The 14410-nt window shown below is 47.6% G+C and overlaps 1 protein-coding gene across 1 annotated transcript in view; it reads right to left on the bottom strand.

The window, feature by feature from the left end:
* Positions 1-14410, bottom strand: part of STAG2 (stromal antigen 2) — a 1172735-nt gene that overhangs the window by 145008 nt on the left and 1013317 nt on the right. Inside the window, 1 exon segment of the mRNA XM_029607875.1 lies at positions 11629-11633. Within this exon segment, the coding sequence (XP_029463735.1) occupies positions 11629-11633 (5 nt within the window).

Below are 14410 nucleotides of genomic sequence, written 5' to 3'. Positions count from 1 at the left end.
CAAGAGCTGATCATCATTGGTACAGACTTTAAACAAAATCTCTAAGTCTAGCAGCTTTCAACACAGGTGTTGCAGATAAATGTTAAATCATGTTGGTAACAGGGACGAGAGTTAAGGCACACCCAAAACAATAGGTATCCATGAAGATGTATCCTGCCCCATGGAAGGAATGATTGGGGGTGGTAAAACAAAAACAAAAAAAAAATTATCCCTTCCTCCACAGAGTGAAGGAATTTATTCAATATTGGAGGTGCTCAAACACCCACTGCACCAACAAAGATGACATCTATGTCCTGCCCTATCCAAACCTGTTGCACCTGCCTGCTCAGAAATGAACTAAATCACTATATCACTGTACCCTCAAAACCTATTTCCCTCATCCACTGCAACACCACTAGATGCCAAACAGAATCAAAGGCTGCCAATACATCCAAAAAGAAGGCGATTATAGAAAGCTTCTGATCCAACTCCTTTAAAATAAAATCTGCCACTGAAACTAATAAAGTCAACAGGGCATTCAAAATACTGTTATCATTCAAAAAAAAATAAAAAAGCTAACAGTTGGGACAGCATCACTCTCTAATATCGTCCTCAGAGAAGTAAGAAACAAAATCGGTCTGCAACTCAAAGGTCTGTCAACTGAAAGATGACTTCCCTTCAAAAATGAACAGCTACACTTTTTAATTGATCTGGCACCACCCGTTCTACCAAAGATAGATTAAGCAGCATAGTTACAATCTCTACAAAAATACCACTCAACATATAAAGCAACCAAAAGGGGCACAAATCTAACGGACAAAAGGAGTATTCAACTTCAGTACCACCATTTCCAACCAGCAGATACAACTTCTTCAAATTATTCCCATTTTACCTCTAACCTTCCTATAGGATTACTAGATGTTCCAACAATAATGTTACACGCATTACCTAATTTGTCACATCACTAATGGTTAGAAATGCTACAAGCCAATCCAATTTATTTCGTTGCTGTATGAGGGGGCTCAACCAATTAGGAAAACATCTCAAATCGTTTGACAGGACAATTTAAAGATGCTTTCAAATGTAATTTAACATACATTCTCACCTGACCAAACTCAGTTTTATACAACCTTCTAGCAAGATACTAAGATCTGTAATTCACTTACTTTCCTGGCAAATGTAAATGCAATTTAAAATAAAACTTTTCAAGAAAGGAACTTCCAGTCTGCATGGCTGTTTCATGAGCTGAGCTAGAACTATATTCAGATCCCAGGATACAGGAGTATCTTTATTTAAAGTCTGATTTAGGACTTTCATGAATCTGGTCGCTATTAATTAAGATAGAGAAATAGCAAAATTCTAGATAAGTCTGACAGTTGCTCTTCAACCCTGATCTAGAAAGGCTTAACAAATAATGAAACAGATGAAACAGACATAAAGCAGAGTTGCTTACCTGTAACAGGTGTTCTCACAGGACAGCAGGTTGTTAGTCCTCACATATGGGTGACATCATCAGGATGGAGCCCAATCACGGAACACTTTTGTCAAAGTTTCTAGAACTCTGACTGGCACCTACTGGGCATGCCCAGCATAGCACCAACCCTGCATCCAGCAGGGGTCCCCCTTCAGTCTCGTGTATAGCAAAAAGTATGTGCAAAAAAATAAAATAAACTGCAAGCGAATCCAACTCCGCAGGGTGGTGGGCGGGTTTCGTGAGGACTAAAATCCTGCTGTCCTGCGAGAACACCTGTTACAGGTAAGCAACTCTGCTTTCTCACAGGACAAGCAGGATGGTAGTCCTCACATATGGGTGAGTAGCAAGCTGAGGATGCCCGAGCAATGCACCAAATGCACCCAAAGACGTGCAACAGGAACAACAACAGGGGTGGATTTGGGTAGGAGGGCATCCTGAAAACCCTGAATGGGTCGCTGGTAGGATGCTGGGTAGTTAAGCTGAGAATAAGTTGCGTAGAAAAGACTGGCCAAAAACGGAATCTTGCCGGCCAGCCTTATCTAAGCAATAATGGGCTGCGAAGGTATGGAGAGAGCTCCAGGGCGCAGCCTTACAAATATCAACAAGTGGCACCGACTGAAGGTGAGCCACAGAGGTTGCCACGGCCCTAACAGGATGTGCTTTCACATGGTCTTGTAGCAGAATGCCTGCTTACTGGTAGCAAAATGAGATACAGTTCACCAACCAGGAGGAAAGGGTCTGTTTACCCATTGGATTTCCCAATTTGATGTTATCGAAAGAAACAAATAATTGAGTGGACTTTCTGTGGGCTGATGTGTGCTCTAGATAAAAGGCTAGGCCACGTTTGCAGTCCAGGGAATGTAGAGCCTTTTCTCCTGGGTTTGAATGGGGCCTTGGGAAGAAAGTAGGTAAGATGACGGATTCATTACGATGAAATTCCGACACTACCTTTGGTAAAAACTTAGGGTGTGTACGGAGGAGTACTCTGTCATGCAGAAGTTTAGTGTAAAGCGGGTAGGTGACTAATGCCTGTAGCTCACTAACTCTACGAGCGGATGTTATAGCGAGAAGAAAAATTAGGTGAGATAGCGGAGCTCACAGGAGTGGAGAGGCTCAAACAGAGGTCTCATGAACCGCGCTAAGACCACGTTAAGGTCCCAAGCGGGAGCCGGAGGGCGCAATGGAGGATTCAGGTGGAGCAAACCTCTCATGAAGCATGTGACTAAGGGCTGTGTTGAAATAGAGACATCTCCTATTCCGTTGTGGAAGGCAGCAACCGCACTGACATGCACTCTTATAGAGGAAGTTTTCAGACCTGATTCTGACAGATGCCAGAGATAATCCAGAAACTTTGCAGTGGAACACGTGAAGGGGTCTATGGACATAGACGTGCACCAGACCGTAAACCTTTTCCACTTGGAACGATAAGAGAGTCACGTGGAAGGCTTTCGTGAAGCTACCAGGACTCGGGAAACTGACTCCGAAAGGTTAAGGGGTTGAAGTATTAACCTTTCAACATCCAGGCCATCAGCAACAAGGCCTGTAGATTGGGGTGGCACAGGCACCCGTTGCTCTGAGTTATCAGACACTGATCCTTCCCTAGAGGGATGAGCTGGCGAACTGATAGATCCTCGAGAATTGGGAACCAGACTTGACGTGGCCAGTGAGGGGCTATCAGAATCATTAAGCCCTTTTCCCTTTGTAACTTCACGAGAGTCTTTGATATAAATGAAAGTGGGGGGTACGCATAGAGGAGACCGCTGGACCACGAGAGGGCGAAAGCGTCCCTCGGCTGTGAGTGGCAGCTGCGAGTGAGCAAGCAGAAGTTCTCTACTTTGCGATTGTGGAAAGACGCAAAGAGGTCTATGTGTGGATACCCCCAACATTGGAAGATTGTGTCCGCTACTGCAGGGTTGAGAGACCATTCGTGTGGATGGAAGGTCCGACTCAAGCTGTCTGCCAGAACATTGTCCACGCCCGCCAAGAAGGTCGCTCTGAGGTACATCGAGTGGGAAAGAGCCCACGCCCATATCTGTGCAGCTTCCTGACACAGAAGGTAGGAGCCCGTTCCCCCTTGCTTGTTGATATACCACATCGCTACCTGGTTGTCGGTTTGAATCAGGATGGTCTTGTTTGAGAGGCGTATTTGATCGCTTGAAGCTCCTAGAAATGTATCTGATGTTTGGCTTCCTCTGGAGACCAGGGACCTTGAGTCTGTAGGTCGTTGACATGAGCATCCCAACCTAGATTGGAGGAGTCTGTTAGGACAATCTGAGGCTCTGGAACCTGAAAGGGAAGGCCTTGAAGGAGGTTGGAGAGCTGCATCCACCAGGCCAGCAACAGGCAGAGCTGCTTGGTAACGTGGACAATGCTGGACATTGGCTGGTAAAAGCCTGAGTCCACTGGGCTTTTAGAGTCCACTGCATGACTCTCATGGTGAGGCATGTCATTGGAGTGACATGTACAGCAGATGCCATGTGACCCAGCAAAATGAGAAAATGACGAGCTGTCAAATAATGCAGATTCTGAAGGCACTGTGCGAGGGATATGAGTACAAGCTCGGTCCTGAGGGAGGAATGCTCTTGCCTGCATGGTGTCCTGGTCGGCTCCTATGTAAGATGGAGTTTGAGATGGAACTAGGCTGGACTTGGGGTAAGGAACCCGAGAGACAGCAATGTATGGATAGTGAGACGTAAGGAGGCTAATGCATCCATCTGAGTTGAAGCCCTTATCAGCCAATCGCCCAGATAAGGGTAGACATGGACGCTCTGACATCTCAGGTAGGCCGCTATGACTATGAGACACTTGGTGAAGACTCGAGGAGCGGATGATAGGCCGAACAGCAGTACCCGGTACTGAAAATGCTGAGGCTGAACTAGGAAACGAAGAAATTTGCGGTGGGACGAAGTAATCAAGATGTGTGTATACGCATACTGAAGATCTAGAGAGCATAGCCAATCTCCTCTTTGTATAAGAGGCAGTAGAGAACCCAAGGTCACCATCCTGAACTTCTCCTTCTGTAGATATTTGTTTAAAGCACGTAGGTCCAGGATTGGACGAATGGTGCCTGACTTTTTTGGGATGAGGAAATTCCTGAAATAGAACCCCTGCCCCTGCTGGGAGAGGGGCACTGGTTCTATTGCCCAGGATTCGAGGAAGATGGAAACCTCCTCCTCCTGTTGAGATGAATGGTCGGATGACCCCCCACTTCGGCCGAGGTGGGGAATGCTCCAGCACAGTCAGGAAATTGAGGTGGTAACCTTGGGACACTACAGTCAGGACCCACTGGTCGGAAGTGATCGTGTGCCATATGTTGGTGAAGTGGCACAGCCGACCGCTGACTGGTACGGACGATAGAGGAGGTTGGCTTATGCTCTCTAGCGAGGAGTCAAAACCCAGCAGCTGGGCCCGGTTGAGGGGCTGGCTGGGTCTTCTGAGGTCGGGCTTGCCTGGGTTGACCCTTCTGGTAAGACCTGGAAGAATGACCTTGAGCAGCAGGAGGATAATATCTCCGTGGCTTGAAAGACGATCACTTAGAGTCCCTTCGGAACGTTACACGATGTTAGGTTCCATATTAGGAGCTACCCACCCAGGAAAAAGATCTAGGCATCATAGTAGTTAATACTTTAAAATCGTCAGCTCAGTGTGCTGCAGCAGTAATAAAAGCAAACAGAATGTTAGGAATTATTAGGAAGGGAATGGTTAATAAAACGGAAAATGTCATAATGCCTCTATATCGCTCCATGGTGAGACTGCACCTGGAATACTGTGTACAATTCTGGTCGCCGCATTTCAAAAAAGATATAGTTGCGATGGAGAAGGTACAGAGAAGGGCAACCAAATAATAAAGGGGATGGAACAGCTCCCCTATGAGGAAAGGCTGAAGAGGTTAGGGCTGTTCAGCTTGGAAAAGAGACAGCTGAGGGGGGATATGATAGAGGTCTTTAAGATCATGAGAGATCTTGAACGAGTAGATGTGAATCGGTTATTTATACTTTCGAATAATAGAAGGACTAGGGGGCATTCCATGAAGTTAGCAAGTAGCACATTTATGACTAATCGGAGAAAATTCTTTTTCACTCAACGCACAATAAAGCTCTGGAATTTGATGCCAGAGGATGTGGTTAGTGCAGTTAGTGTAGCTGGGTTCAAAAAAGGTTTGGATAAGTTCTTGGAGGAGAAGTCCATTAATGGCTATTAATCAAATTTACTTAGGGAATAGCCACTGCTATTAACTGCATCAGTGGCATGGGATCTTCCTAGTGTTTGGGTAATTGCCAGGTTCTTGTGGCCTGGTTTGGCCTCTGTTGGAAACAGGATGCTGGGCTTGATGGACCCTTGGTCTGATCCAGCATGGCAATTTCTTATATTCTTATGTCCTCTTAGAAGTGGATGGGAAATCTGAAGGTTCTGAGGAAAGATGGCGCAGCGTGGTCCTTTAGCTGTGCCACTGTTTCCTGGATTTTATCCCCGAAGAGATTATCTCTAGCGCAGGGTAGGTCTGCTAACCGGTCCTGTACTTTTGGTCAAAGGTCTGAGGACTTCAGCCAGGCCCACCTTCTTGCACTAATACCTGCTGCAGATACTCTGGAGGCAGTGCCAAAAATATCATAGGCAGCGCGGACCTCATGCTTGCCAGCATCTAGGCCTTTCTGAGCTAAAGCACTGAGTTGATCCTGGAATTGTTCTGGTAAAGATTCAGAAAATTTTGGATTTTCTTGAAAAGGTCTCTGTTATACTGGGTCATGTATAACTGGTAGGAAGCAATGCGAGAAATGAGCATTGAACCATGGAAGACACGCCTGCCAAAAGCATCCAGGGACCTCTGTTCTTTTCCTGGAGGTATGGAGGAATGAGGTTTAGAACGTCGAGCCTTCTTCTGGGCTGACTCCACAACCACAGAATGGTGATCCAGCTGTTGTCTTTGAAACCCAGGGGCTGTCTGGACAAGGTAGGTGGCATCTGACTTTCGGTTGACAGTTGGCACCGAGGCCAATTCCTTTTCAGCAGGTCAATTAGGATTTCATGAATAGGAATGAACATGATCTCCTTAGGGGCATCAAGAAACTGAAGAACTTCCAGCATCTTGTGCCTAGAGTCCTCTTCTGTCTGAAGCTGAAATGGAATCATTTCAGACATCTCCTTTATGAAATTAATAAAGGACAGATACTCTGGAGGAGATCGTAGTCTTTCCTCAGGGGGAGAGGGCTCTGATGGCAGATCATTGGAATCCTGGGAAGAGTCATCGGTCCAAGAATCATAAGGCTGATCCCCAGCTCCCATAGGAACACCAGAGGAAAGAAATGGTGTTAATCCTGAAGGATCAGGCCTAGGCATAGATGGTACCGGAGGAGGCACCGACGGCGGCACCGGCAGCATCGATGGTGGCACCGATGGAACTGGTGACATCGATGGGTGAGTCAGTGGCATGATCCCAGACGACGGTATGGGCATCAGTGTTTCTTCATCTTCCGATGACAAAGGAATCAGCGTGGAAGGCGGTGGACATACCGGTACTCTCAGTTCCACCGGTGGAAGAGCACAGATCAGCGCATCCAATCTGCCTAGAAGTGGTACCAGCACCTTAGATATCGGATCGGTGACTGGGGCTGGCATCGGTGCCGGCGTCAATGGAGGTCGGAAGCCCTGAAGTGCCTTAATGATGGCCTCTTGGATCATCCGATCCAATTCCTCGCAGAAGCCTGGGGCTTGTAACCCCAGCTCCGGAGTGGGAGGCAATAGCGGCGTAGCCGGAGGGTTCACCGGTGAAAGTGGAATCGCGGCTCCCTGCACCGATGAAGGGGGGAATGCCTTGGTGACCTGGTCGCAGAGGAGGATGGGGCCTTCTCTGGACGGGATTTCTTTGTTGGTGGCTCTGTCGATGTCGATGCAGAGGGCTTGCCTGGATCAGCGGACTGAGTCTTCCGATGCCGGTGCAGACGCTTTTCACGATGTTCTCCTTGGTCCTTTTCCTGAGGCGATGAGGAAGAAGACGACACCTTCGGAGTAGTCTATGTCGGTCGGACAGCACCGGTGTCCCACTGCTGGCGAGAGGTCGATGGCACCGGCTCAGACGATGTCGAAGCGGTCGATGGAGTTGGGGGTTTTGACTGAAAAAGAAAGTCCATCTTCTCTGAGCTGGCTTTATGGCCCTTCTGCGTCATTTGGGCACATTTGGTGAAAGTTAGGATATCATGGTCAGACCCCAAAAACAATACACAAACTCTATGCGGGTCTGTGACTCACATTGTCCGAGGACAGTTGGGGCATGGACGAAAACCCGACGCCATTGCTTTGACAAAAATTTAGCCGCGGTGTGGTCGATGGCCAGTAGGCCCCGAAGGGAAAACTCAACAGGAATCAACCGCAAACAAGGGTAAAGCCTTACCTTTCGACCGCGGAGTACGGATTTCGATAGGGGGACCCCTATGGAGTAGAGTTTTTTGAAATTTTAGAAGAAGTTCTGTGAGGAAAATTCCTGTCAGGAATCTCTACAGAGCTCCTTAACTCGCGTGGCTACTGCTGCGTGGAAAGAAGACTGAAGGGGATCCCTGCTGGATGCAGGGTTGGTGCTATGCTGGGCATGCCCAGTAGATGCCAGTCAAAGTTCTAGAAACTTTTACAAAAGTGTTCCGTGATTGGGCTCCATCCTGATGTCGTCACCCATATGTGAGGACTACCATCCTGCTTGTCCTGTGAGAAAAAGGCTTGTTCCAAAGCAAGCACAAGCGAGTACACTTTTTCCATTTGAAGTTGTAAGAATTTTGACCAGATCAGAAAGCAACTGTAGAGAAAATATTAGTTTGCTTTCAACATGTCAGTCAACTATCCAAGACTGGGATGTAAAAGACTGTCCTCACTCTGTGTGATCAAGAATGGGAACATGCAGGCAAAGGATACAAGACGGCAGCTTCAAGAGAGCAGTGCACAGTTGTATTTTCTTCTTCTCTCTTTTTTCTTTAAGAACTTCCTCCAGGGAAGCACCAGACATACCCTACAGTGCCTGAAATACCCTATTCATTGGGACCCATCAACCAGTTTGGGATGTCAACCTTGAAGAAACTGTCAAGGGAAGAAGATTGGTTTGCACCTCCATTATCATTTATTTTATTTTGATTTTTATATTCTGCTTTTCGGCACTTCACAGTGTACATCAAAGCGGATTACATTCAGGTACTATATGTATCTCCCTATTATCATCATATTTATCATCCCCTGGACCTTAATGCCACTATCTCCAGAGCTTTGAGATCACTGCTTGATCCAGCTGCTGAAAGAAGCACAGATGCGTCGTCAGCTACCATGGGAAACGAAGATTTCTTTGGACTGCAACTACAGGAAGGAGACACTGAAGGAATAGCTGGTACAGAGTTGTGAAGGGGTTATTGAGATCTCCTCAGACCTACATTTGGGTCTGCAACTGCAGCAAGGAGCTGAAAACTGACGGAGAGGGTGAGTGGAGAGTCACTACTCCCTCTGAAATGGCTAGTGGTACTTTGTTGGCTGAACTCCTGGAGCCAACAACTTGGGCTACTGGAGGTTTTTACCTTAAAAGACCAGCTGAATTCACCTTGGAAAGAATTTGCTAGCCATTGTGAACTTGGGTAAGACATTATGTAGGCAGATTGCTCCATTGTCAGTGGGTTTAAAAGTGGCAGAAAAGAAATGTTTTAAATGTGATCTGAGTTTACTGATTGTAAAGAACGTATTACAATCTTAGAAACTAAATTTGAGGAACAGAAGGTGGACAGTACTTTAATCAAGGTTAATTTGTTTACCTGGCAAGTACCCAAAAAAAGTCTATTCCATGTTACCATTGCTAATGGCAGTGGCTATTCTCTAAGTGAACTTATGTTCTTATGCTCCCTTTATGTTACTACTGATCTATACTTGTAACTAAAACTGCTTTTTATGTCTAGTTTTTGCTTCTCAAGATGTTTTTCTTGAAGTTACTGGAAAATTTGCATAAATATGCACATTACTACTGGATGTTCCACAGATAGGTGTTCTAGCCAAGGAAACTAAACTTGGTGATGCCCTGACCTTTTTCCCTTCTTAACTTCTGCAGTGCTTTGGCTATTAGTGGAATTAGGAGGAAAAACATATAGCAGTCCTAGATTCAACAGGAATGAGAAGGCATCTCCTGCCAGACTGTCTTGCACTGACTTCCTGGAGCAGTATGTTGGAAGTTTGTTTAATGGTATTGTAAATAGATCTATGACCAGGATACTCCAGAGCTGGAACAGATCCTGTGTTATTTGATTGTCAAATGACCATTTGTGCAGCAGCAATTGACGACTTAATTTGTCTGCTATCCTATTTTCTCTCCCTGGCAAATAAATAGCTTGAAGATTTCTTTTGGAAACTGCCCATTTCCAAACGTTTCAGGTTTCCAGATAAATGATGAATGAAGCTATCCCTCTGTTTGTTAATAAAAAATACTCTGCTCTGTAACCAAGGACTGAATGCATTGAGAATACTGGAAATGTTTCTCAATTCTTAATGTTTTATATGAAGTAATTTCTCTATTGGCTATCAGGTTTATCTCCCAGGAAAAACAAATCAAATATTCATTTGAACAGCTCAAATTTTTTGAATATGACCACTGATATTTCTATGGATTGAACATGCTTTATATTGAATGACTGTCATGGGTAAGAAGGTGTGTTACATTTTTATAGTATTTTATTGCATGCATTTTTTTGTTTAATTATGTGGTGATATACTTCTGTACTAGGCTCAAATAAATATTAAATAGTAAAAGTAGGAAATCTCATGAATAGGAATATCTGCAGTCAGAAGACTGTTCTTCCTCAACACATTAGTCTTATGGCCAGGCAAATCCAATTAGCCCCACCCCCACTAGGTACAGGGCCAGAAGTAAAGGGTTTATTTTTTCTATATGTGCAGTCTAGATTGCACACTTTTTGGTTTCAGTTAAAATCTGCCCCCTCCTAAAAACCAAGACACACAATTATGCAATTATACACAACTTCTATACTAGGCACAAATATATATTAAACAGTAATGGAGAAATTACTTACCTGATAATTTCGTTTTCCTTAGTGTAGACAGATAACTCAGGACCAATGGGTATAGTGTACTCCTGCTAGCAGTTGGAGACGGATCAGATTTCAATCTGACGTCAGCCCCTAGTACATATACCCCTGCAGGAAGTGCAGCTCTTCAGTATTCTCCTCGAAAAGCATTGTGGATATATGTGTGACTGACTGACTGATTAACTTAATAATCTGGTTAACTTGGATAACTTCATACTTGGTTAAACGTTCAACTTGATTAACTTGAACTGGTTGATTGACTATAGCCGGAGACCGCCAGTGTACTCAACCAGAAAGCGTCGACACCCGGCAGGGTGGATGCCCTAGGTAAATGAAAAAACATGGCTTACCCTTGAATCATTTGAAGACCATGCATGAAGGCAGCCAAGGTTGGGATGCTGAGTCCATCTGTCTACACTAAGGAAAACGAAATTATCAGGTAAGTAATTTCTCCATTTCCTAGCGTGTAGCAGTTGGACTCAGGACCAATGGGATGTATAAAAGCTACTCCTGAACCGGGTGGGAGGCTGCCCGTAACCCACTTAGTATTGCCCTTGCAAATGCCGTGTCCTCCCGAGCCTGAACGTCCAGACAGTAGAATCTGGAGAAGGTATGGATGGAGGACCATGTAGCCACCCTGCAGATCTCAGCAGGTGACAGCATTCTAGTTTCTGCCCAGGATACTGCCTGGGCTCTGGTAGAATGGGCCTTGACCTGTAGAGGTGGTGGCTTGCCCGCTTCTACGTAGGCTGCCTTGATGAATTCCTTGATCCAGTGGGTGATGGTTGCCTGTGAGGCCACTTCCCTTGTCTCTTTCCGCTGTGAAGGACGAAAAGGTGGTCCATTTTTCGTACGGGTTTGGACATTTCCAGGTATCTGGATATGAGTTTGCCGATGTTGAGGTGGTGGAGACTATGGGCTTCTTCCGAATTCTTCAAGCCATCCGTCGTTGGTAGCGAGATGGTCTGGTTAAGATGGAAGTGTGAGACCACTTTGGGGAAGGAGGGAACCGTGCGTAGTTGGATGGACCCCGGGGTGAGCCTGAGGAACGGCTCAGGGCAGGACAGTGCTTGTAGTTCTGATATGTGGTGGGCTGAACACACCGCCAGCAAAAACACCGTCTTTAAGGATAACAGGCAGAGGGACAGGCCTCGGAGGGGTCTGAAGGCGGTTCCCGCTAGGAAGTCCAAAACTAGATTTAGATTCCACAGAGGTACCGGCCACTTTAGTGGTAGGCGAATGTGTTTGACTCCTTTCAGGAAGCGTGACACGTCCGGGTGAAAGGCTATGCTGTCGCCCTCGCTCTTGGAGCCATAGCATGACAATGCGGCCACCTGTACCTTGATGGAGTTGAGGGACAGACCCTTCTGTAGTCCATTCTCTAAGAATTCCAGGATCATGGGAACTTTAATTGAGCGTGGCTTGATGTTGTGGTCTTCGCACCAGGCTTCAAATAATCTCCAGATCCTTATGTACATTAGTGATGTGGAAAACTTGCGTGCTCGGAGGAGAGTGGCGATTACCGCCCCTGAGTATCCGCTCTCTCTCAGGTGAGCCTTCTCAATGGCCAGACCGTAAGAGAGAATTGAGCTGGGCCCTCATGGAGGATCGGACCTTGTTGTAGCAGGTCCCTGTGTGGGGGCAGAGGTAGGGGGTTCCCTGCCAGCAGTCTTCTCATGTCTGCATACCAGGGTCTTCTTGGCTAGTCCGGAGCCACCAGAAGAACTAGTCTCTTGTGTAGGTGTATCTTGTGAATGATTGCGCCCAGTAGGGGCCACGGCGGGAAGGCGTATAGTAGAGTCCCTGGGGGCCAGGGCTGTACCAGGGCATCGATCCCTTGGGACTTCGGTTCCCGCCTGCGGCTGAAGTATCTGGATACTTGGGCATTGGATCTGTTTGCCAGAAGGTCCATGTCCGGTGTCCCCCACCGATTCACTATAATCTTGAAGACTGCGGACGACAGCCTCCATTCTCCTGGGTCTAGATGACTTTCCCTGCTGAGGAAGTCTGCCGTGATGTTGTCTTTCCCGGCGATGTGGACGGCGGAGATCTCCTGGAGGTTTGCTTCCGCCCACGTCATCAGGGGGTCTATTTCTAGGGACACCTGCTGGCTTCTGGTTCCCCCCTGCCGGTTGAGGTAGGCCACTGTCGTGGCATTGTCCGACATTACTCTGACACCTTTGTTTCGAAGTCTGTGGACGAACCGCAGGCAGGCTAGTCTGACTGCTCACGCTTCTAGGCGGTTGATGTTCCATCCCGCCTGTTCTGCGTTCCACTGCCCTTGGGCGGTTAAGCTCCTCGCAGTGTGCTCCCCCATCCTCCTAGACTGGCATCTGTGGTGAGTAGAGTCCAGGTTGGGGAGGATAGTTTTGATCCCCGGCTCATGTGGCTGGCCTGCAGCCACCACCGTAGCTGGGTCCGAACTCTGCCCGGGAGTGATAGACGTACGGTGTAGTTCTGGGACCATGGGCTCCACCGTGATAGGAGTGAGAGCTGTAGGGGCCTCATGTGGGCTCGCGCCCATGGCACAACTTCCAGGGTGGATGCCATCAGCCCGAGGACTTGCAGGTAATCCCATGCTGTGGGACGAGGATTGTTCAGCAAGGTTTGCAGCCGGTTCCAAAATTTTGATCTCCTTGTGGGGGTCAGGCTGACCTTGTCCTCTTTGGTGTCGAATTGGACTCCTAGGTATTCCAGCGACTGTGAGGGCTGTAGGGAACTTTTGTTTGTGTTGACTACCCATCCTAGGCTTTCCAGGAGAGATATGACTCTGCTGATTGCTTGGCAGTTTTCCTCCGGTGACTTTGCTCTGATCAGCCAATCGTCCAGGTAAGGGTGAACGAGGATTCCTTCCTTCCTCAGTGTTGCCGCCACCACCACTATTACCTTGGTGAACGTCCGGGGTGCTGTGGCTAACCCGAAGGGTAGTGCCCAGAACTGGTAGTGACGGTTCAGGACTTTGAAGCGTAGGTAGCGTTGATGTTCCTGATGAATGGGGATGTGCAGGTAGGCCTCCGAAAGATCCAGGGATGTGAGAAACTCTCCTGGTTGTATCGCCCTTATAACGGATCGTAGGGTTTCCATGCGGAAGCAAGGGATCCTGAGGTGGCGGTTGACAGACTTGAGATCCAGGATGGGCCTGAATGTTCCCTCTTTCTTGGGAACGATAAAATAAATGGAATAATGGCCAGTATTTATTTCCTGTGGAGGTACTGGGGTTATGGCCTCGAGGGCCAGTAGCCTGGACAGTCTAGCTTCCACTGCCGCCCTCTTGGGTCGTGGCAGGGGGACTCCACGTACTTGTCCGGAGGGGTTCATAGGAAATCCAGGTAGTACCCCTCCCGAATGATGGTTAGGACCCACTTGTCCGAGGTTATCTCGACCCATCTGCGGTAGAATAGGGCTAGTCTGCCCCCCTATGGCTTCTTCCCTTGGATGGGTTGGCTGAATCTCATTGTGGGGTGCGGCTGGGGCCGGTACCCGAGATGGCTCCCCCTCTTGTGGTGCTTGGTCCAAAAGGACTGGTTCCTGCCCGTAGGGCGGGGCGCTTGATAGTTGTTCCTGTAAGGATTGAAGCGCTGCGAACCTGGGGAAGGGACGCTGGTTTCCCTTCGTCTTATCTTCCGGCAGTCGCGGCAATGGGGGCTCACCCTATTTGTCAGCCAGTTTCTCTAGTTCGCTGCCAAACAGGAGGGATCCTTTGAAGGGCATCCTTGTGAGGCGCGTTTTGGAAGATGCATCGGCCGACCAGCTTCGGAGCCAGCGTTGCCTCCTGGCAGCCACCGCAGATGACACTCCTCTGGCCGCTGTGTGCACTAGGTCGGAGGCAGCGTCCACTAGGAATGATACTGCTGGTTCCATGTCTTCTCCCGGGGTGTTCCTGGTTTGTGATAGGCAG

The sequence above is a fragment of the Rhinatrema bivittatum genome, chromosome 6 (genome assembly GCF_901001135.1).
Source record: "Rhinatrema bivittatum chromosome 6, aRhiBiv1.1, whole genome shotgun sequence".
Taxonomy (NCBI): Eukaryota; Metazoa; Chordata; class Amphibia; order Gymnophiona; family Rhinatrematidae; genus Rhinatrema; species Rhinatrema bivittatum.
This window is presented reverse-complemented; position numbering and strand designations above follow the sequence as displayed.